Genomic DNA, 24,006 nt, shown 5'->3' on the forward strand with positions numbered 1-24,006 from the left:
GTCCCTGCAGGGGTCAACTTACTCATTTACCCACATATACATAGTGTCATTACAGGTAGAGCTCACTGAAAGGGGCAAAAACAACCAGTTGAAGAAGGATTGTTATCCCAGAGATTTTTGTCCATTATGATTGTAATTACCAATGCAAATAGATATCTATACTTGAATATTTTACTGTGTGCTCAAACAGATTTGATTCACTTGAGAACTTCAGTTGGCAAGGTTCCACTGCCCAGGCATCTGTATGCTAGGCACCAAAGCCCCTTTATTCAAATATTTATCTGGCTAAAGAACCACGAAGTGCTGAAATCTTTTTTAAGGTATCAACCACAAAACCACTAACTGTGAGCTTGGACTCCCTGTGGTATTTGATGTATTTTGTACAGAGTAGAACACACCATATTAAACATTCTAGCAGATATCCTGAACCAAGCCGACTCTGGCAATGGTACACATCTACCAATTCAAGTAACGATAATTCTATTCGATTTGTAAGTTAAAAGTTCACCTCCTTGAAAATAGTTACTAGGATCTTCTTTGAGTTATCATAGATGTTAGAGCACTCCATCCAATCGAGTCTTTCCAAACTTTGCGGCTGTAGTTCGAAATCGTCCCATCTTCTGATTGGATGGTTTAAACTATCTTTGTTTAGTTCTGCGCTCTAATTGGCTAAAGTCGCAGAGAAAGGCCCTCGTCAGTTTCATGTCGAATCAAAACAATCGGCCGAGTTTAGACAAAGCAAACAGCTGTACCTTGATTCTTTCTTTAGTTTTCAAGATGTCTACGCCAAAAAGAGCTAGAATATGTACTGATTTCTACCGATGCAAAAAAACAAGAACCTCTTCAAGAGAAAATATAAAATACGGCTGTGGTAAGTGCGATTCAAGACTAAATTAATTACACAATCACTTCGAAAAAAATGCCCGTGAATGTATGAGTCGTTTGCCTTCAATGGTTGCTCAAGGATTTCTTTCCGTTGTTAATATTTTAGGCACTGAAGCTAGGAAAGGTTTGCAAAACACTTTAGATCTTAGAGTCTCAAGGCCCCGAAGGACTACAAGGCAAACCAGAAGTATAGCTGATTGGTAAGTTAAAAGGAGTTTTTTTTGGCGCGAGACTTTGTTTTGGGTGGATTAATTTACCGGTCAAAGGTTTTTTTTTTTTTTTTTTTAAACGATGGAATGTATGAATCAATGTAATTTTAATTGGTTGATCTACAACGTGCTTAAATACAAAATATGAAACTGAGTTTTAGTCTATTTCTTCGATTGTTAGGCCGACTCCAAGTTCCCAGTTCATCGCCTCTACAAAAAAGACAATTCACAAGTCTTGCGCAAAAACACGAAAGACTTGTCTATTTGGCGGGTTGGAACTTTTAATTGGTGAGTATTATTTCTTCTCATAATAGTATAGATACCTTTTAAAGTTTATAAGTAATAACATTTTATTGAAGAAATTGAAGGTTTTGCTCTCCCTCTGGTCCTTTGTTGTCAAACGTGAATGGACCACGTGCCCCCGTCACGAGTTGATGATTTCTTTCAAAAGAAGTTCTATTGATTTAACGTGTCGCACATGCATTACCAAAAAGCTGAGTAATTCGTTAGCGTTATCTATTAAGCGACATCGAGTCCCTAAATTTGCATGTGTAACTAATCTAATCTAGAGTGAGATAATTATAGATAAAAAAAAAACATATGATTATATCTTTGAGGCCATGCATAACTGTGAACTGGTCATGTTGTATATGTTGTTTTACTCCCTAGACTTTTTCTCTTATAAATGTCTCAGTCCAGTTTGAAAATAATCGCTGCCTATACTATTGATCTAGAGGGTACATTTAAAAGAATTTTAATCAATCATTTATTTATTTTTTCTCTTGAAATTCTTAATGTAAAAAAAAACTTATTGGGGTATATATCTTAATGTGTGAAAAAAAAAACACGCAAACTACTTCACTCTTTTATAAATGCCAAAAATCAAGCATCATTACTAGAGTATATAGATATATATATATATATATATACATATATATATGTTGTAAAATCGTTAGGACAAGTTATGCTGTATTTTGTTATATTTGTTACCAAGGCAACAAAGTTCATTATTTTCATAGTACAAATCATTTTTTACACATTTTTTCCAGATCAATGCCACATCAAGTGCATCCCAAATGAGCTCCTTCTTCAGATTTTTTCCTATTTGGCTGCAGAAGACCTCTGCTCTGTTGCCCAGGCCTGTTCAAGATTTTCAACTATTTGTCAAGATGAGCTTTTATGGTAATTTGCTAGAGTGATTTTCATTAACTTGTGAACTACACTTTAGCATATTACACTTTATTGCCATCTAGTTCCATTGTTCTCTTTTGTGTTTTCCTGACTATTACACTTTGACTATCCATAGTTAATAGAGGAAGATGGTTAAGAAACCCAGGAAGCTTCAAAGGGCATAATTAATAGGCACTCTCTGATGTTGAACAACCCTGTCATGTGATCATGAACATGCACAATCAAGCGTATTAGTACAAGAAAATATATGGACCAGATTAATAGATCTGCCTATTAAGTCAAAAAACATTTATTGATTTATTTGAAACTTTGCTATTTTTATTCCCTTTTTTCAATCTGCGTCTTATAACTTTGCATGTTTTATCGCCATTATATGCTGAGCTCTACAGCCCTAGAAAATTAGTTTTATGCAGCCATATATATTCTGTACAAGTACCAAGCAGGGCTTAAATTTTTTAGAGAGTAGAGCTTTATTGAACAATCTCAGTGAGCTTTCACATCGAGTATGATGGCCTTGGTTTGAATCTGCATCAACACTGTGGAGGTTTGAAAAGATTGAGAAGAGGTATTTATGCACAGAGCAACGATTCTTCGTGTACTCCCTATATTCTCTTGTACTGAACGCTCGACTTGTGCACCTACGCAACCACATGACAGGGCTAAAATCCAAACAAAGACTTCGGCCTGGGTTTCGTAACCTCTATTAACTATTGATTATCACACTTTGTTTCACGGGTTAATGAAAACCACTCAATCTCCTTTTTTGTAGAGGCTGGCTTGTTGGCCCCATATTGTTTTCCAGAACATTTACAAGCTTTTTTCAGACCCTCAGTTTCATTAAAAGAAAACTTTCTCCTCATGAGTACTAAAAAAAATGATAACTTATAGTTTATCTCCCTCGCCCTCTCCCAGACAAAATCTGCTTACTAGCTCTGCTAAGCACTGGACATACAATACAATACAATACTGCAGTACAATACAGTCTCCTAAGCTCTGGGAGCTTATGATACATACATCTTTATTCATGAATGCTTGCTTTTGTTTTAACCATCCAGTCAAACGAGTATTTTATTCTCTCTTTTAGCCACTTTGCCTTTATTCTATGTGGACTTGTTTAACCATCAAGTCAAAGTCAAACCAGTATTTTTCTCTCATAGCCACATAGTCAGGGGCGTATGCAGCCTATAGGCCAGCAGTCACTGGACTGCAATAAAAATTTAGCAATCTTATTTGCATAATGCAGGGACAAAATAAAATGTTTACTCGTTCATTCTATATACGTAGTTTTTATATATATGATGAGGTTAAAAACTATAATTTTCTTAATCATGGTAGTCTACAGATGATTTCCAAACATATTGTTATGTTGTTCAGTGCCACGTGACGACTGAAGTACTTTTTCAGATCAAGATGACAGAGGATCATGTAATATTCTCAAAAGTCTGACGCACTGACGCCAATTTCAAACCCAAAAGCGGGAGCTATGAAATCTTCACGGGGATGCAGGATGAGGGTCCACACCCTCGTTCAGCTTCTGAATGCTTTGACTGCGACTTGTTAAAATCCTGCGTAGGCCCGTGATAGTCTTTTCTTTGTGGACACAGGCAACTTTAAAGTTGCCTGTGTCCACAAAGAAAAGACAAAGTGGCTATGAGAGAACAATACTGGTTTGACTTGATGGTTGAACAAGTCCACATAGAATAAAGACAAAGTGGCTAAAAGAGAGAATAAGACACTCGTTTGTTGAGCCTCACACATTTGATTTTTCTTTTATTTATAATGTTGTTTTAAATACAAGTAGATAAATGTTTTCTGAAGAAATTTGCTTACGCCTTTAAAATGTGTAACAGCAAAAAGCTGTTACACAAAGGAAAGAAGGGAAGTGTTTGTGGGTGATGGGGGGGGGGGGGGTGTACACTAAAAATTAAAAAAAAATTCCTTCATTTTCAGGAAACAGCTCTATGTTGAGGTTTTTGATCTAAGGAAGCCACTTATAAGAAGTGAAGATGGGGTAGCTAAGATAATGGAGCCCACATCAGCGGCATGCTGGAAAGAGAGCTTTAGGATATTCCATGGTGCTCACCATGTATTAGGACCTAAGCATGCAAACTGTACCGTTAAGCAAAGACTATATGGTGATGATAAGGTAGGATATTCCACGGCACACACCATGTATTAGGCCCCAAGCTGGCAAATTTTGATGTGAAGCAAAAGCTACAGTATGAGGGATGATTTAATTTAGTATTTTTGATACTATACATAGTGGAAATGCTTGCAACCTCTAGTTGGTATTAACAATTTTCTATTGAAGAAATTACCAATTTAGTAACTTCTCACATAGCTATAACATTTGGGTGCATGTAGCCTGATGCTAGGAAAGTAAGGCAACATAAAATGATTTAGTTCCATGACATCAGTTGGAGGATAATATGGATAACATGGTCATGAAAAAAAGATATCCTAAAGAAAGAACATAACAGTACGCATGAGATCTAACATATCAATAGTTTCCAGTAATAACCTTTATAAAGTGCAATTAAAATGTGTATGATTTGTATTCACATCCTTCTCTATCACAGTGGCACAGGTCTATAGAGGATGCGATTAAGGCTGTGCCGAAGCATGGTACCATTTTTGTTCACACGGGTTTATACCAGGAATCGCTGGTCATCAACAAACCCCTCTCTCTTATTGGTGTGGCATTTGGTGACCCTACGGCAGTCACACTGCAGAGCTGTGTAAACACCACAGTCAAGTTTGAGGCTGGCTGTAGTAAAGCTTTTCTAGGACACCTCTCAATTAAGGTAACAGAGCAGCCTCAGGTTGCATCAAAAAATGCCTGATTTCTTTGTAAGCCAACCATGCCACTTATTAGTCCTGTTGTATAAACAGCAATCTAATCTGATCTGTATCTGCTTTACCAGCACACCGTTAGTCAATCATCACAGTTCAGCAAGCACGGATGTGTCGAAGTGCAGGGAGAATGCTCACCTACAGTCTTTAATTGCAAGTTAACTAGCTTATCACATGGTAAGTGTTATGTTTCCTTTTTTCCACTCCAACCCATTTTCCCCTATGTGCAATCTACTTCAACTTGTCTTTTGCCGTCTGAAAGACTTGTCTTTGCACAGTCTGCACGTTGTTCTCCTTACTCTCTCATTGCTCATGCTCATCATTGTTATAATATTATTTGTTTTGGGCCCCCTGTGGCCCCTTATTTATCTTATGGGCCCCCCGAGGACGGGGCTCCTCGTTGTCTTATGTTGTAGTTTTTCACTCGGTAGATTTGATTTTTGTAGAGCGTTATTGTACAAAAAACAACCGAATTTTGAAGTAAACACCTTTTATTACATGGTGTCAGAAGTGGTTAACCACTGGAGAATATTAATCGTTAAAGAAAAGTCGACAAAACAAGGAAACGATGGCCGAAAGTGGGGAAATGTATCATCGAGCTCCGGGACCTTTGGTGTTGGATGCGAATGCATCAGAAAATTGGAGAAAGTTCCTAATGCAAGGAAGCACGGGTGGCCTAGTGTGTTAGCGCGTCGGCCTCTCACCGCTGTGGCCCAGGTTCGAATCCTGGCTCAAACTGGGGATTTTTTCCTGGTTCCTGCCTTGAATCGAATTTGTCACAAGTGAGTTGAAGTTATTCTCCCGTGTTTCCAGTCTTCTCGGATAAGGACACTAAACCGGAGGTCCCGTCTCTTCAAGCTTCACTACATTAACCTGAACCGAAGGGACGTAAAAGAACCACTGGGGGACGCAATAAACCCTCTGGCAGTGACCACCTCCAGTGACAGTGCTTAAAAAAAAAAAAAAACCCAGCCAACAATCCTCAAATGTGAGGGGCAGGCTGTAATTGGTAAATAAATAAATAAATAAATAATGCAGTTCGAAATTTACTTGGTTGCAAAAGGAAAGGACGACAAGGGAGATAAGTTAAAAGTTAATTTGTTACTTAACTGTGCTGGACCGAGTGCAATTGAAGAGTATAGCCACTTTGTGTATACTGCAGGCGAGAGTAATGAATCTTATGGTGATGTGTGCCGAAAGTTCCATGAACTTTGTCGAGGAGCTAAGAATGTCATTTATGAGCGACTGCTCTTCAATCTTAGAAACCAAAAGGAGGGTGAACGAATTGACAACTTTGTTAGTGAGCTAAAACGGCTTTCATTAAACTGTGACTTTGGAGCACTTAGAGATTCATTGATACGAGACCGTATTGTGGGGGGAGTAACCAGCGATGAATTGCGAGGGGAGTTGTTGAAAAAGCCAGACCGTACCCTACAAACCGCGCATGATTACTGCAGAACTTATGAGGCGACTGAGCTGCAGAAGTATAAGTTTGTTCCACAGACAGTAGTCCCAAGTAAAACAGTGTCTGTGCAACCAGTCCAAGTTAAGAAAGAACAGCCGTCTTGTAAGTTCTGTGGATATCGCCATTCATTTGCACACCCAACACGATGCCCAGCTTTTAAAAGGAATTGCAAGATTTGTAGCAAAACAGGCCATTTTGCAAAGATGTGTAAAAACAAACAGAAAAAAGATCCAGAAGTGCATGTGGTGGAACAGGAGTATGACTCAAGTGACAGCAACGAAACCCACACATACTTTGGATCCATTGAAGTCGGAAGCGTGTTACAGAACCAGCAACCCAAAAAGAGCCTGATAAAAGTCATGATAGCAGGAAAAGAGGTCAAACTGAAAGCAGACACGGGTGCGGAGGCTACTGTCATCCCCTACAACTTGTACAAGAGCATCACCAACAAGCCGTTGAAACGTTTACACCAGCCTTTGAAGGGCTGGCTTGCGACTAAGCCCATCTACCCTAAAGGATGTGTCCGCCTTCCAACACAGTACAAAGATCGAAAGATAGATCTGTTATATCTTGTAGTTGATGGAGAGTTCACCCCACTACTAAGTTGTGAGGCTTGCCTTGATCTTGAAGTCCTACAGTTCATGGATCTCACATTGCTAGATTCACCATCAGCACAAACATCAAACATCGACTTGTCCAGAGAACAAAGCAAAAGTACCACAACCCTCACAAGTGACCCTGTTCTGAAAGATTACCTTGATTGCTTCAGTAACAAACCAGGAATGTTACCCAACAAAGTACACCTAGAGGTAGACTCTGCAGTAACTCCAGTTATACACGCACCCAGAAAGATCCCAGTATCCATGTTAGACCCAACTCAACAGAAGCTGAGAGAGATGGAAGAAGATGGGATCATTGTTAAAGAAGAAGAACATACCCCTTGGGTCTCTTCGATGTTAGTAATCGATAAACGAAAAGGCAAAGAAAAGAAAAGCCCACCAACCAAAGACAACATCAGAATATGTATAGACCCACGTGACCTCAATAGAGCCCTCAAGAGACCCCATTATCCGATGGCCACAGTGGAACAGGTTGCCAACAAACTCACCGGTGCTGAAATATTCTCAACGTTGGATGCATGCAGCGGTTTTTGGCAACTACCAGTAGACGAAGAAAGCTCGAAGCTCCTGACTTTCAATACCCCCTGGGGTCGATACAGATTCCTGCGGCTCCCATTCGGCATAAGTTCCGCGCCCGAGATTTACCAACGAGAGATGGACCGACTCTTCGCAGGAATACCAGTAGAAATAATCGTTGACGACTTTTTGATACATGGTGGAAATCAATGTGAGCTAGATGACAAGATGATTGCAGTATTGAAGAGGAGCCGTGAGATAGGTCTAAAGTTCAATCCACGTAAAGCCAAACTTCGAGTTCCTGAAGTCAGCTACGTTGGACACCTATTTACTGCAGACGGTTTAAAGCCTGATCCTGAAAAGGTAAGAGCTATCAACGAGATGCCTGCCCCGACCGATAAAGATGGCATACTACGTTTCCTAGGAACTGTAAACTATCTGGATAAATTTATTGAACATAAAGCTGATCTCCAGGGCCCTATCTCGCAGCTAACAAGGAATGATACCGCATTCGTATGGGAGACACCTCAACAGCATGCATTTGACAAGCTCAAAGCAGTCATTACCTCAGCGCCAGTTTTAGCCTATTTTGACAACACCAAAGAGACAGTGCTTAATGTTGATGCAAGTGGCACGGGATTAGGTGCTGTGATTCTGCAGGACGAAAGACCTGTAGCATTTGGCTCAAAAACACTATCACCTGCTGAGACAAGGTATGCCAACATCGAGCGAGAGCTTCTGGCAATTGTCTGGGGAACTGAAAAGTTCCATACTTATGTTTATGGACGTCGTGTTGTAGTTGAAACCGACCACAAACCACTAGAAGCCATCTTCAAAAAGCCCTTGAATGAAGCACCACCGAGATTGCAGAGGATGTTGTTAAAGCTGACAAAGTATGACCTTGATGTTCGTTATGTGCCAGGAAAGAAACAATTCATCTCAGATTGCTTAAGCAGAGCTCCAGTTAGTGACACTAAACCAGTTAGTTAACCAGAAGAGATGATTGGAATCAACTTAATTGACAGTCTTGGTGTAGATTCAAGCACTTTGCAAAAATTCAAGGAAGCATCAAACTGCGATGTTACCTCTCAAGTGGTCATGGAATATGTCGTTAAAGGTTGGCCAGCAGAAAAACATCAACTTGATGAGCTAGCGAGAGAATACTGGAGTTTTAGAGAGGAACTTAGCGTAGAAGATGGTTTGTTATTCAAAGCAGACAGAATCATTGTCCCGAGATCGTTGAGGGCAGAGGTGCTAGAAGAAATTCATGGCGCACACATGGGTGAGAACAAAAGTCTCAGTTTTGCAAGAGAATATGTTTTCTGGCCCTCAATGACTGCACAGATCAAAGACAAGATTAGTTCCTGCTCCATATGTAATGCCTTCCGAAACCAACAGCCAAGAGAGACCCTACTACCACGTGAGGTTCCTGGATTGCCTTGGCAAGTGATCAGTACTGACATCTTTGAATATGCCGGACATTCCTATTTGCTTGTTACCGATTTGTATTCAAAGTACTTTGAGATTGAGTTGTTACGCCAAACCACTGCTAATTGTGTTATCAATAACTTAAAGAAGATTTTTGCAAGGTTTGGGATCCCGGTGGAAGTTCTGAGCGACAATGGCTCCCAGTACAGTAACACTAGAAACCTTTTTAATAGTTCACATGAGTTCAAAAAGTTTGCAGATGAGTGGGGTTTCCGTCACACCACAAGCTCTCCAGAGTATCCACAATCAAATGGAGCTGCCGAGAAAGCAGTTCAGACCGCAAAACGGATTTTAAAGAAAGCGGCTGCTGACAACAAAGATCCTTTTGAAGGATTACTCAAATACAGGAATACACCCTTTGATGACTTAGGTGTGTCTCCAGCTCAGCTGCTAATGAGTAGGAGAACACGTACCCAACTACCGACTCATCGACGTTTGCTACTGCCTCAGCCTGTTGACCCAAATCAAGTTGTGAAGACATTGAAACATCGTCAGAGTGTTTCAAAAAAGTATTATGATAGTCATAGTCATGATCTCCCTCCTTTACAAGTTGGAGATAAGGTGCGTATCCGTCCAAACCGGGAGGCTGAGTGGAGGAAAGCAGAAGTATTGCCCCGATCGTACTTATTAGGAGATGAGCGTGGGCGTGTCTTCAGGAGAAATCGACGACAAATCATTTCAACACCTAATGATCAATCGATGAGCACAAGTCCTTTTGTTATACCAGCCATTCCTCAACTACCACCAGAAAGTACCAACAACCCCACACAGTTAAGCAATAATGTGACAGCATCGCCTACACCACCAAAGTCTTCTGAGAGGCAACACGAGACGACACCGATGAGCACAGCATCTGGCAGGGTTATCAAAAAACCACAAAGACTTATTGAACATTGTTAAGAACATTTATTGAACACTTAACCTAACACTTTGTTGAGAAGGGAGATGTTATAATATTATTTGTTTTGGGCCCCCTGTGGCCCCTTATTTATCTTATGGGCCCCCCGAGGACGGGGCTCCTCGTTGTCTTATGTTGTAGTTTTTCACTCGGTAGATTTGATTTTTGTAGAGCGTTATTGTACAAAAAACAACCGAATTTTGAAGTAAACACCTTTTATTACAATCATGTTTTTTGTTTCTTTGCTGAGCTTAGTTTTCGTATTTTCAGCTGGAGCCACTGTGTATGTGCACGGCAGAGGGGCCAGGCCTGTGGTCTCACATTGCGTCATTAGTGACTCGGAGAATGTCGGAGTGTTTGTAACAGACGCAGCGCAGGTTGGTTTGTGACGTCATGGCTGTCACTTTATCTTGAGTGGTGCCAAGTACTGATTGTACCTTCCGTTTTCTAGGGTCTGTATGAAGACTGTGAAATCACCAACACAAAGCTTGCCGGGGTCTGGGTCCGAAGTCAGGCGAATCCCGTGATGCGCCGTAACACCGTCCACCACGGCCGAGACGTGGGCTTTTTTATATTCGACCAAGGAATGGTATGTAGTAAAAGAAGTAAAGAATTTCCCAACACCACGACGCAGGGGCGGATGCTGGACTTCCCAAGGGGGTGGGGGTACATTAAAGATATGGCGTAAGTTAAATTTATGAATTTATCTCCCATACATTTATTCAAAAATGCCTAGATCCGCCTTTAATTATATTGACCGTTTTCTTTACTTGCGCGCATAACTTGTCCCGTGCGCACTGTGTTCGTATTCCTGTTACACACACATGTAGCTGATGACTTTCTGTGTGTTTTTCAGGGATTCTACGAAAAGAATAACGTACATAATAACCGGATTGCAGGGTTTGAAGTGCGTTCATGGGCGAACCCTACGGTAGTGGGCTGTGACATCCATCATGGCATGACTGGTGGCATCTACTGTCATGACGATGTGAGTTCTGCTACACACACTCTCTTATATCATCATCAACCCTCCTCCAGTCAGGGCGTCGGAGCACGCACACATTATTACTAGCGCTTACAATACTACAATAGTTTTAGAAACACTAAGTAAAAAATTAATAGCGTCCCAAACATTGTGCATATCAAGTTGCACGTGCGCACATCGTCTTCCCAATATTTTAGATCAAAATAACAATTTTTTGTTTGTTTTGTCCTGTCGCTTATGTGTTCTCCTATAGTGGTATTCACAAGGTGATTTTTTTTGGGTGATTCGCTTCCAGGACGCGCGCATTGCACGCTGGTATTGTATTTGTCGGATGGCGTCCCCAAGAGGGGATTGGAGTAGGATTATACAAGAAATCTGGGCAAAAACCCGTTGACTTTGATTTTCTTCAGGCGCGCGGAGAGTTTTTGGAAAACAAGATTTACTCCAACACCTATGCAGGGATTTGGATAACGTCACAGAGCAACCCTACGATAAAGTAAGAGACAATTGCTGGATTACTTTAGGGGAATAGTAAGAAATTTTCTCTAAATTCTACTTTTTTTTCTTTATGTTCAGAAACAACGAAATATTCGATGGACAGCAAGGAGGTAAGTTAATTTTTTAATAAGGTTTTCTTAACAAGTGTTTCAGTACAGTAATTAAATGTTATGCTCATTTCTAGGAGTGTACGTTTTTGGAGATGGCAGAGGGCTTATTGAAGGAAATAATATACACGGTACGTAAGAAAAAGCATTGTTTATTTCTATATCTATCACTTTTGGTGATAACTTTGATGTGTCTTCTTTTAGATAATGCGCTGGCCGGGATCCAGATTCGCACAAAAAGCAATCCGATCGTTCGATGTAATAAGATTCATAGCGGCCTACACGGTGGTATTTATATTGTAAGTTCAGCGACTTGATCCAATACATTCATTAAAGGAGTACCTTGGTTATTCTATCTGATTGCACTTTTTTCATAGCACGAGGGCGGACAAGGGCTGATCGAAGAAAATGAGGTTTATTGCAACACTCTAGCTGGAGTCTGGGTGACAACAGGTACGAAACACACTACTTCTGCGATGCACGATAGAGAGAAACATAGTTTTCTAGGACGAGATACTCAGTTTGGCCTTCTTTATCTTACAGGTAGTACGCCGACGCTACGTTACAACAGGATCCATAGCGGAAAGCAGGTGGGTATCGCGAGAGTAGATTACAAAGGGCGTGGTTTAAAGGGTCTAATTTATAGTAGCACTATATTAGTCTAACGATAGAAGTGTATAAATAACTCCCTAAACAAATATATGAAGTTGAAAGTGAGAAATAAATGCCATTGCGAAGAGTATTATCAAATCTCTTGCTAAAGCATCTCCTTTCTCATAAAAAAGCAATCATAGATGATTCCTTTTCTCTAAAACAATGTTAAAATTCTCAAAAAACATAACTTCAGCCTAAATAACATTTAATTCGACGGGTAGAATTTAACCGGTGACTCTTAACCCTTTCCTTTCAGACTTAAAGACCGAAGTCGCAACTTCGCCATAAACCATAAATGTTAGTGACAGTCCATTTTTAACCAAATAAATATAACTCGCCTGACTTCAATTTCTACAGTCATAAATTCGTTACTACATAAGGCATTGTTTGAGGGAGGGTAAGAGCGGGAATGGGAAAGGACTCTTATCACATAACATCATGACATCTAGAGACTAATAATAAAACAGATAATATCAATGAGAGATTTATAGTTCCTATAATATGTGGAGATCGCAGACCCACAAACATTTAAATAGGGCAATCACTTCTGGAAAAGCCTTTTTCGTTCTGCCCGTCTTTGAAGTTACTGCAACGGTCTAAAACACCTTCTAAAGTACGTTCGCAGCACTTTGTTCTGGTACTTTTTCGTTCAAGTGAGGTAGCTTTGATTCGTCAGTCACATAACTGTATGTGACGGTCACATGACATGACCATGCTCAACGATCACATGGCGTTACGACAGTCAAATGACCATGCGAGGGTCACACGAGAGTCCGTGTCGAGTGACTGTAAGTTTTGATCTTTTGGGAATGGGAAGGGACGATCTCTCCTCTCAAAGCTTCTCACTTATACGAAAACTACGACCGGAATAAAGACTGATGTTGTATAGAGAGTTGTCGAATTCTAGAGCGCATTGTATTCTGTCGCTCACAATGTTTGATTTTAGGTTGGCGTGTATTTCTATGACGGTGGTTGTGGTACGCTGGAAGATAACGAGATTTTTAACCATAAATACTCCGGAATACAAATAAGGTTTGTTGCACCAGTTATTGATTTTATCTAAGATCTGAAAAAAATAATGTTTCGAGCTTGTTCAAAGCTAGCCTTTTCTTTATGCGCCAACCATTGTCCGCGTGTAATGAGCATACTGTCTAAACCTACTGCTTGAACCCAGATCAAACAGTAACCCGACTATCAGACGGAACAAGATTTGGGGAGGGCAGAATGGCGGCGTGCTTGTCTATAACGAAGGTTGGTGGTTATTTTTTCTTTGATATGATCGTGCTGTTGTATATTGTACGCCTCTTGTATTTTCGCTGACGCTTCTGGCATTAGCCGTCCATATGATATGGTCACTGAATGCATCTGTTGTTTTCTCGGTGTTTAGGCCAGGGCGTGCTTGAAGAGAATGAGATTTTTGACAATGCGATGGCGGGTGTGTGGATCAAGACAGAGAGCAACCCTGTCTTGAAGAGAAACAAGATTCATGACGGTCGAGAGGGGGGCGTGTGCATCTTTAACGGAGGACGAGGTTAGCATTCCAAACCCTAAACAAAGGACGCGGACTATTAAATTCTATAGTGGGAGGTGCACATAACTTACACAAAAATCGACCAGGCTCTGAACTGAATAGGCCATTCCAGCCATAAGCATGCGCGCGCACTCACCATAGGAACGTGCCTCAACTACCGGCATGCAGCGCGCGCTTCGTTTGATGTTAGCTTAAAAAAGCGGACGCTGCATTCTGGTAGTCGAGGTAGGTTTCTATGGTTATGCGCGCGCAAACTTATAGCTGGAATTGCCTATTCAGCGAGGAAAAAAATCGGACTCAACTAAATAAAATGGTGCACCTTACTCCCCCCCCCCCCCCCCGAATGATATTTGATAATGACAAGTTTGTCTCAATCTAAAGGAGCCTAAATGTTCTAATATGTGTTCACCAACGTTTCTGTAGGAATCCTAGAGGAGAATGAAATTTTTCGCAACAAGCTGACTGGTGTCTTGATAAGTACATCGAGTTATCCTGTACTTCGAAACAACCGCATATTTGATGGAGGTGCAGCGGGAATAGAGGTTACTAATAATGCAGGTCTGTCTGTCCGTCTGTCTGTCTCTCTGCTCTGTCTCACTGCCTGTCTCTCTGTCCGTCTTTAAGTATCTTCATTTCTTTCAGGTGGTACCCTTGAAAACAACGAGGTCTTCAACAACAGATTCGACGGGATTTGTTTGGCCACAGGTGTCAAACCCAAACTTAAAAGTAAGCATAAAAGTATATTTTCCCCCACGTCTTAGCCTTCGCATTGGCGTTTTTATTATATTTTTTATCGTTGGTTTCCTGGCGTTAACGTTTTTAAATTACTTTTGTCTTAAATATCACTATTTTCCCGCTTCAATATAACGCCACAAACACCACTTTGCCCCTGAAGCCTGTATTGTAGCAACGTCCACGAAGTCCAAGAAAATAGAACAGAAATCATATTGGGCTCGACAATTGTAGATTTATTACTCTTGATTTAATCCTTTTTGGGGGATAGCACAAAGTTAGGTCGTATTCTTTCTTTTTTTCTTTTCTTTGTAATTGCACGATTTGCTAATGAGTAATAAGCGCATTTATAAAACCATAGTTAGTAGAGGAAACTGGTTAGGAAACACGGCAAACTTTAAAGGTTGAGCTCTTTGTTGTGTTTTGTTTTGTTTTGTTTGGCCCTGTCACGTGGTTGAAAGAGACTATGTGTAGTAAACAAAGAATCTTTCCTCATCGCACCAACTATTTCAAAACTCCCAATACTGGTACAGATTCGTATAAATCCAATTATGCTTGCCGTGTAAGCTTACTGAGATTGTTTGATAGAGCTCTACTCTCCATAGAATTTAAGCCCTGTTCGGCACTTCTAAAAACACACACATGGCTGTATAAATCTCATTTTTAGAGCTCAGTATATAATGGCGATAAAACATTCAAAGTGATGAAAGAAAGTGGATAAAAATGCAGAGATTTTTAAATTAACCAATAAACGATTTGTGACCGAATACGCGTTTTCCCAAATCTCGTCTCCATATGTTTTTTTAATGTCCCTTGTTTTGTGCACCTTCGTGGTCACGTGACAGGGTTGTTCAACATCAGAAATTACTATATTGCTTATGTATTCACCGGGTTTCCTAACTAGTCTTCTCTACTAACTTTGATCAAACAATGAAATAAGAAAACCGAACATGGACCCTGTATTATTTTATTTGTTGTAGTGAGAGTGAGGCACTGACAACCTTTTGTGAAATAGGTATATATGATGATACGCAGTTTTAGTATACTGTATAATTTCCACTAAGCGAACAACCATAGTCCCAAAATAATAGCTTTCTCACTAATGGCCGCTGAATTACTACTGAAATTATTCTATAACACTCGCTTATTTTACTTTTTTTAAATAGATAACTCCGTGTACGGCAACAGAAGCGAAGTGAGCAGTGCTGTCGAGTTCGGCAAATGTCTATTCCAAGTGTCAGGAAACTCCTGTTACCCAATGCACGACTTTTACAAGTAGGTTTCCATGAATACTAGGAAGGGGGGGAGGGGTTTCATGGGGCCACTTTGTGGGAGCGAAAATCCGCAAATATGCCTCCCTCCTTCTCCCGTCCCCCTTTGAGAAATCCCGTACCAGCCCCCCCCCCCCCCCCCCCCCCCCTCTCTTAGATATGATATTAGGGTAATTTAGATCCACGACGCCGGCAAAAAGACGCCGCCTCGCGTACGTTCGATTACGCGCGCACGGTTTTTTTTGCCGGCGTCGCGTCCTGTTCAGGACGTCATTTCATGCTTTTTCACGTCCTCTTGAGGACGGGACGCCGGCAAAAATTAGCGTGCGCGTGCATTCGAACGTGCGCGAGGCGCCATATTTGGTTATGGGCACCACGAGTTAGTACAATTTCACAAATTTTTCCCTCTGCACTTCTTTTCTTCGTTCGCTACCTGTTTTTATCCTTTTAGCTGCTCTTCAAGGCTCATGATCACAATGCTACTCATAGGGTGGTGTCCTGGCATATGTTAAGTTATCTAATGTTCAGTTATCTAAATGTTATATAAATAATTAAACGGGAAGACGTTGAATTTGGAGTTCATTCAAGATGCATCGTGCAGACTCCTAAAAAGTTATTTTTCTCTGCAAGTCGCTGAGATAGAATACCTAGGCATTTTCAGAGTCTATGTTATGTATTTTAATACAAGAAGGCCTTTATTTTTCTTTGATTTACAACATTTTTAGAATTTTTAGATGAAATCGTGTCACTCAAGAAACCCTTGTCACTGGAATAAGATTTACTTCATTATAAAGACTTGAAATCTTTTATTTGTGAAATACCTGTCTTAATAACCACAATATCGGTGTGAATATAATGGTATTAAGTTCTGGATCTATCTTTTTCATTAAAAGGGAATTGGAAGAATTGTGTTTTGTAAACACAGATTTAGGATTGATTGCTGTGTTATTTACGAATCAGCAGTGAAAACTTTTACTGGGGAAGTTGAACCCCTAGCCTAAAAACACGCACTTTATGCATTTCAATGACCCAGAAACGGTTGATTGGATCCAGCGTACTCTATGGAAGATCACTTTCACATCGTTCGTAAAAAAAAGAAAGGTATTTTCGGTCAAAAAGATTTCCAAAACATCCTTTGCCGGTTCACATTGCTCAAGATGTGATCGCGCGTAAGACTAGTGTTGCTGGAAAACGTGAGCGCTAACCAATCAGAGGCGTATCTATAACTGCTTGTTTTAAAAATAACTTTCACGGACGACATCATTGGAACATACCCTAATACGGGGGATTCGTTCTCTTACATCATGGTCTCTTGCTTGCTTTAGCTCTCTATTCATTGAACAACAACCCTTTGGCAAAAACTTCAAAAATGGCCACATGTCAATTGGAAGTTTGGGGGACATTGATCATTTAAGAAATTTGATTACTGGTAAAGCTCAATGAACTTTAATATTTCTGAAATTCTAATAGAGATTCGAATAGAGATTTTTATAAGTTTGGGAGGCAAACTAGCAACCTACATCTGGATCTAATGTTCCGAAAATGCTTTACTTTATTGGATTTGAACATAATGGTAACGATGCACCTGTCAGGGTTTTTTTTAAATAGCAGTGATGCATTGTTTGTGCGATTTCCCCCAACTTTTTAGTCAATGTAGATATAACTTATACATGTCTCTACTTGATTGCATACTTTTCCGGACTGGTCTACGGCTAATGTGACCATCGAAATAATTTAAGACTTTCGAAATCGCGATGATTTGTTGCTTCCTTTTTTTTAATATGAGTTTTAATTAAAGTTTTAATTTAGTCACAATACTATACTATGATGTGCATTTCTATATCCAAATAAGATAAGCGAACATCACTAAAAAATTTTAAGCGAGACACAGGAAACGAGGAAACCCATTTCCCCCATTTTCATTTGTGTATGATAGTTATTTAATGCTAATGTAACGTTTTAGGGGAAAAATATTTCCCCCCTTTTAAGATTTGTTTTACACCTTTTGCTCTTCATTACCGAGAAATACGCATTCGTTTTAGCCAAAATTACAAACATTTACGCCGATGTACTGACATTTAAGCGGAAGTAAAATCATTTGAACTAAAAGGAAAAACATTAACGAACTTCACATAATTGAGTGCACACAATTGCATTTTCTTCACATTCATTTACATTATTCGACAACCAGGAATGAAAACTCTATTTTCATTTGCGCGTTGATACGTAACAATAGCACAAACAAAATATCAATCATTTATTTTGCATGTATGTGCATTATTAGGGAACAAATAAACGAGAAGTAATTGAATAATTATTTTAGCATATTGTTTGTCATAAAGGGCTTATTGTTTGTACGGAGGCGCTAACGTTTGTAAGAAGTGCGCAAATGACTTTCACAAAATACTTTTGTTTGCATGTGCTGTAATAAAAATGTTAATGAATATTTCATTCACTGTATTGATTGCGAGTTCTCGTATTATTGAGTACTGACAAATTAATTATTTACTCCTACTCTGTATGTCGAGGCTTTTGGTAAATTCAAAACTCTACGGAACAAGATATCGAAGCCCTGGACTTTGGTTAAAGAGATGTAGTTTTTCTAAAAACTTGCTGATTACTGTCTTATATAAGACCAGTAAGGTCTTCCTTCTTGGCGCTTAAGGGAGCCCTCGTTTTTGTGGCTCTGTCAACAAGAACTCGTGTTATTTATCGCTTGAGGTACATTGGCGAAAGATGGGTTATACCTCTCACGAAAGTCTACACAGAAAAGCTAACTCTACGGAGTCGGTCGCTCAGATCAGTCTGGCGTCCATGGTTGGCTGGTTGAGCGGCTTTCAGTTGCTGTCACTTATAATCTTCCTGGGGAATCTTGGGACGATCGTCACTTTCAAGATCAACCGACGTCTCCGCCGCCGTAGCATGTACTGCTTGATCAACCTTGCCATAGCGGACTCCTTGCACGGCTTCATCTGCATCTTCTGGTATCTCCTCTTCTTGCCCCACCTGGGGCATGTCGTGATTATCGATGGCGTCTATATCACGGACAGCGGCTTGAATCTCGGGATAGGGCTTGCTAATACAACCACTATGATGATATCTCTGCTCTCGCTACTCTTGGTATCCCTTGACAGAATGTCGGCCACGTGTTTCCCATTCTTCCATCGTAAGATCGCCAGCGCTGTGTACTACCGCGTATTCGTCGCACTGTGGATCGCAGCGTTCGTGATCGCGCTAGTCCCGTGCTTCACCTTCACCTGGGATATCTACGGCCATGACGAATGGTTTAAGCACGGCGGAAAGTACGTTTGCATCATCTCGCAAGTGGTCATCGTTGTTTCTTACGCCGCCGTGTTTTTGAAAATCTGATACCAGAACAAGCAGCATAGGGGTAGCCGTGTGGAGACGGCGAATGCCGTGAGTCAGAAGAAGGAGCGAGACCTTGCAGTGACCCTCTTCATCGTGACGATTCTCTCCCTGGCGACGTGGATGCCATTCGTGTTCCTACACGAGGACATGCATGTGGAGAACCCCACGCTGGCACAGCTATCCAACATGTTCGTGGTTGAGTTCATTCAGCTGACCAACTCCTTCATCAACCCCGTGGTATATATCTTTCGTATGAAAGATTTCCGCCAAACCTTTTTCCGTTGGTTGATCAAGTGTTGGAGAAGAAGTGTTCCAGTGCTGCCTTCGAACGAGCCGTCGCGGCGAACTGGAGACGAGAGCTTGCCCCGATCTGCGGTGCAGTCCCGTTGTCACCTAGCCTCGGTATCAACGAGCGAGTTGCCACCCGTGAATGTCCCTTCCACGAGGATGATTGACCCAAAACCATGGACTGATCAGAAGAACTTATTTAAAACCTTTCGGATTAATTTAAACAACTGCTGCTGATTTGATTTTTACTGCTGATTTGAGCCGAACATTCCCTTAAATCGGAAGCAATCACAGTTGAGCTTCCGTTTTTCGGCGGCTGGTGGCTGTTTTTCACTGTTAAGTGAAAACAATCGTGAAAAAAAAGGTATTGGAGACGATGGCGGACATTTATATCTGAAAGACAAAAATATGTTGTTTAAATTATCTTTTCAAGATACCTAGATCGCAGAACGTTCAATGAGTAGTGATATTATATTATTCAGGACCTGAGTAATTTTAGAGTAACTAAGTATGTTTCCTTCCACTTGTACGCAAACATTTACTTAGTAGCGCTGTACTTAGCCATGCTGTACATAGCCATGATGTTCTAATCATGGCTATGTACAGCATTATAATCTGTAATTAATATGCATATCAATAGGAGTTAATCATCATGAGGTCTGAATAAAGCTAAATTAAGATCCATCGTTTTGTTTTATTCCTGGAAATCATACCCGTGGGATGGGAAAAAAGTATGAAGCATGTTTATCCTAACCTGGTACTTTAGAACTTCCAAGAAACACTACGAGGGATGGGAGTTATCTGATCATTGTGATCTGCGTATATTGATCATATTTTCCTTTTCTTTTATGGTATACCGGTTTTTCCCGGTCTCCAATATTTCCCCGACTCATTGTTGGTTGATTTTTGTTATATTAAACTGCTATTGTATATGTTGTATAGGTGTAACACGTGTGGGACGTCGGATGGTTTTGCGATTTGCGTGAGTTGCGTGAACGCCTGTCATCAGGGCCACGATGTGCGCTTCGTTAGGCACGACAGGTTAGTAGTGTTCGTTAAATAGCATGTTTATTGGATATTGAATGTGCTAAATGAGGCAGGTGGACCGCTTGTTATGTTTTTTTGTTCAGTACAAGGGCGCGAAATATTGTCTATGTTTCTTGCTCATCCAAGATGGCGCTGAAGGCCATATAATCACAGATGATTTTTTTTTAGCTGTAGCATAGTGTGTAGTACCACAAATGTAGATGTTGTACGGATGTCGACGAGTATAAGATTGAAGAAGTGTCCTACACGAAGCTAGATAAAGAAATTCTGAAATAGTTGATTAAATGGGTGAGGCATGATTAAGTTGGTAGAAACCGCATATACAGACGAGAGAATTAACACACATGGCTCACGGTAGTTTATATTTGTTTCCTCAAGGTTCTTTTGTGACTGCGGAGCTGGCTCTACAGGAATTCATTGCAAGTTGACAGCGGACTCCTGCTGTGACCATGCGCAGAAGAGAAAACGCACTAGCTCAGGCGGGGGAAGTTACATGGAACAGACGAAGAGCTAATAACTTGGAAATTAAGCGCATTTCTTATAATGAAAACAAGTCAATCGGTGATTGAATCAAGCACCTCATGGAATATGAGGATCATGGTTCTGCCATACGAAAGAAAAAAGGAATAAGTTGTATAAGTAATTTATTACAAGAGAATAGTTGCTACAAAAAATAAAACAAAATCTCAATATTTATTTATTCGCTTCAAAAATATAAAGCATTTGTAAATAGCTCTTTTTTTACAAACAGTCGTATCATATGTACTTAAAGGATATTTTAAAATCGAAGGGTCTTGGAACAAGGTTCCCTTAAAAAGGTGCCACAAAAAGTATTGCTGTGCCCCATCACAATAACAGAAAAAGCTATTGTAAAAAAAAAGAATTAATAAAATTGCCTTTTAGATATCACAGAATTCGTGCTTGACTTGTATTAGAAGCATCTTTACCACCTAACAGAAGTTATTGAAATGAGTTGCCGAATCCGAATCGATTATGAGATTATGATTATAGCTTGGACAATTTATAAAAATAAAGTTATACTTACTATAGTATGTGCCTTTTGGGAAAACTTTTGTTTCATTGTTGCCCAAGGTCGAAGAACAAGCAATTGATAGGAGTTCTAGTCTTACTTCTCTTATTTGAGTGAAATTGTAAGACCTAAAAAATCGCAAATACTATAATTGTGAAAAACCACTTAGTCCCTCGTTCCTGGTGTTAACACAGGACAAGTCTTTTTGGAAGACTCTGGCAGATTGTTTTTGTAATGTTTGATCTTATCAACCCTGGAAATGCTCCATACGTTTGCTTTGTCGCCGTCGGGTACCTCATATACGCGAGTAACAGTCGTAATGACTGCACAAACATACATCGAAAGTTTGTTCTCTCATGACTTCAAGTATTTAACGGAAGATTCCAACATCCTAAACATCAAAGAATTTGCATAATATTTTGTTGTCTGGATGTGTAGAGAGGACATGAAGTATTCAACACATGAATATAACAGCTTTGAAAAGCAGGCCAATGGCAAGAGGGATCAGTGGTGATGTTTTGATAACAGTGCAGCTAGCAGCTGACCATGCTAAATCTTTATTGGTTTACAATGACTCCTTGAACCGAGCGATAACAACAAACTTTATATTGAAGCTGCTGCACCGCAGCAAAACAGAATTTTATAGAATTATGTGATTTTTTTTTAGCATTTCAATATGTCGAAGGAAGAACACCAAGATGGGAAATCACGCCCTGCAGAGAAAATTGAAGCGAGTGTACTTGATGAAAACAAGCCTTACCGAGAAGGACAATATTCAAGAGTTGTTATTTCCATCGGACTTTTTGTACTGGTCGCATGGATTTTAGGGAAATGTGGCTTCAGTTTTTATTGGCTGTTAGGACTTCTTCTACTTGTTTACACTTGGTGGAGGGGTAAAATTGATCCTTTGTTGGAGCTCGTATGTAGGCAAGCCGATGCAGAGGCCCGGCGAGAGAGAGCTTTCAAGAATGCAGAAACTGTGGAATGGCTGAATTTCATTCTTAATAGATGGTAAGGGAAAATCCAGTTATTTAAGTATAATTAGCTAAAAATACTATTGCAGAATTGAAATTTTAATTAAATCCACATGTGACTAAAACTATATTATGTATAAGACTACTGTGAGATCATTTATTCTAACTCTGATCTTAGTGTTTCTGGTGAAATCATTTTTTCATTATATCCTGCTGTGTTATTTACGACTGCCTGTTACTAACAATTCTTTCTTGTAACTAAAATCATAAATATTAGTTCCAATACAACAAAAGAACAAAAACATTCACTCACAAATCTGAACACTAGATGTCTTATCTTCCGTGTGACATCTTTACATGGTCTGGGATTTTTTTCTAACCCCCGACACATTTCCACTAATAAAAGCAGAAGGGCATTGCTCGACACATACTAAATTAATAATGTGCTGGTCAACAAATTGAATTTTCCTAGCATTCTAGTTAATTTATGTTTTTTGGTGAAGGCCAAAATCGATTTTTATACTGGTTTTGCGATTTCATGATGATTTTATCACATGCTAGGGTTTAGGGATATGATATGATTTTTTTTCTAGAACATTACTCAATTTTGATGACTTTTTCCGTTGTTCAAGAATAAAAAATATGACCAAGTCTTTTAATAAAAAAATAGCATTTTTGTTCACCGTCGTCCGACAGTTTACAGACCGTGCAAGACCAATTCGTGTATATCGTTATGGTACAACGCTATTTACAAACTGTTGCTGCACCTTTGGCGGTAGATTGTCCAACGTCACGGAAAAATGGGAGAGGGCTATGTCCATTCCCCCCTCCCCCCTTACAAAGCGCCCTTAAGCGAGCAAAAGGTCACTCTTATGGGACTAGACAAACCACCTAAAGGCTTTTCTTTCATGTACTTTACTACTAATCTTTTAGTGGACTGGTGGACGTGTTTTCTACATCGAGCACGAGGTTGAGTTATAGATTTCGATTGATTATTAGATTTCGGTACCAAAATAAGTTTACAGACGGGGACAGTTTCCTTTGGACAATGAAGGACCTTTGATAAAATCTTATAGAAGAGCAAGAAAAAAGTCAGACAACAGGGCTAAATGAATAAAGTAATAACGAAGAACTTGGCTTTTTGGTTTTTGGTTTTCAAAATATCAAAATGTTTCTAGGGGAGCATTTTAATACCCTATCCGGACCCTAAGAAATCTGTCAATTTTCGCCTTCACACTTCATCCCATTTTCCATTATGATTGTGGTTTTAGCAAGACTTGTTAATATGAGAAAAGGATGCTTGGAAAATTACCCTTCACTTATTGTTTTACCCTATTAATTATTGCATTATACCCTATTACTTATTGTATTACCCTATAATTATTGTAATACCCT

General features: G+C 39.8%; 1 protein-coding gene across 2 annotated transcripts; it reads left to right on the top strand.

Annotated features, from left to right (window-relative positions):
- Positions 1-685: 685 nt before the first annotated feature.
- LOC5508768 (F-box only protein 11) lies at positions 686-22,583 on the top strand. Of its 2 annotated transcripts, XM_032377567.2 has the most exons (24): positions 688-871; positions 992-1,085; positions 1,276-1,382; positions 2,144-2,276; positions 4,236-4,431; positions 4,865-5,089; positions 5,210-5,315; positions 10,396-10,502; positions 10,577-10,714; positions 10,982-11,113; positions 11,521-11,606; positions 11,687-11,718; positions 11,793-11,846; positions 11,920-12,014; positions 12,093-12,168; positions 12,259-12,305; positions 13,316-13,401; positions 13,544-13,620; positions 13,757-13,900; positions 14,324-14,458; positions 14,543-14,626; positions 15,799-15,907; positions 20,503-20,601; positions 20,986-21,274. In XM_032377567.2, the coding sequence occupies exons 1-24, from the start codon at positions 703-705 to the stop codon at positions 21,119-21,121; spliced, it is 2,667 nt and encodes an 888-aa protein (XP_032233458.2). In that variant the 5' UTR covers positions 688-702; the 3' UTR covers positions 21,122-21,274. The 2 variants fall into 2 exon arrangements, with proteins under 2 accessions (XP_048580327.1, XP_032233458.2); XM_048724370.1 differs by lacking the exons at positions 20,503-20,601; positions 20,986-21,274 and adding an exon at positions 22,305-22,583 and having other exon boundaries at positions 686-871.
- The last annotated feature ends 1,423 nt before the right edge of the window (positions 22,584-24,006 follow it).

The sequence above is a fragment of the Nematostella vectensis genome, chromosome 2 (genome assembly GCF_932526225.1).
Source record: "Nematostella vectensis chromosome 2, jaNemVect1.1, whole genome shotgun sequence".
NCBI lineage: Eukaryota > Metazoa > Cnidaria > Anthozoa > Actiniaria > Edwardsiidae > Nematostella > Nematostella vectensis.

Bases quoted from the DNA above. Each gene is read 5' to 3' on its own strand.
- LOC5508768 (XM_032377567.2), top strand. From the start codon at position 703: ATGTCGAATCAAAACAATCGGCCGAGTTTAGACAAAGCAAACAGCTGT. The intron at 11,847-11,919 runs GTACGTAAGAAA...GTCTTCTTTTAG, and splicing joins TGAAGGAAATAATATACACG to ATAATGCGCTGGCCGGGATC. The intron at 13,901-14,323 runs GTTAGCATTCCA...ACGTTTCTGTAG, and splicing joins CATCTTTAACGGAGGACGAG to GAATCCTAGAGGAGAATGAA.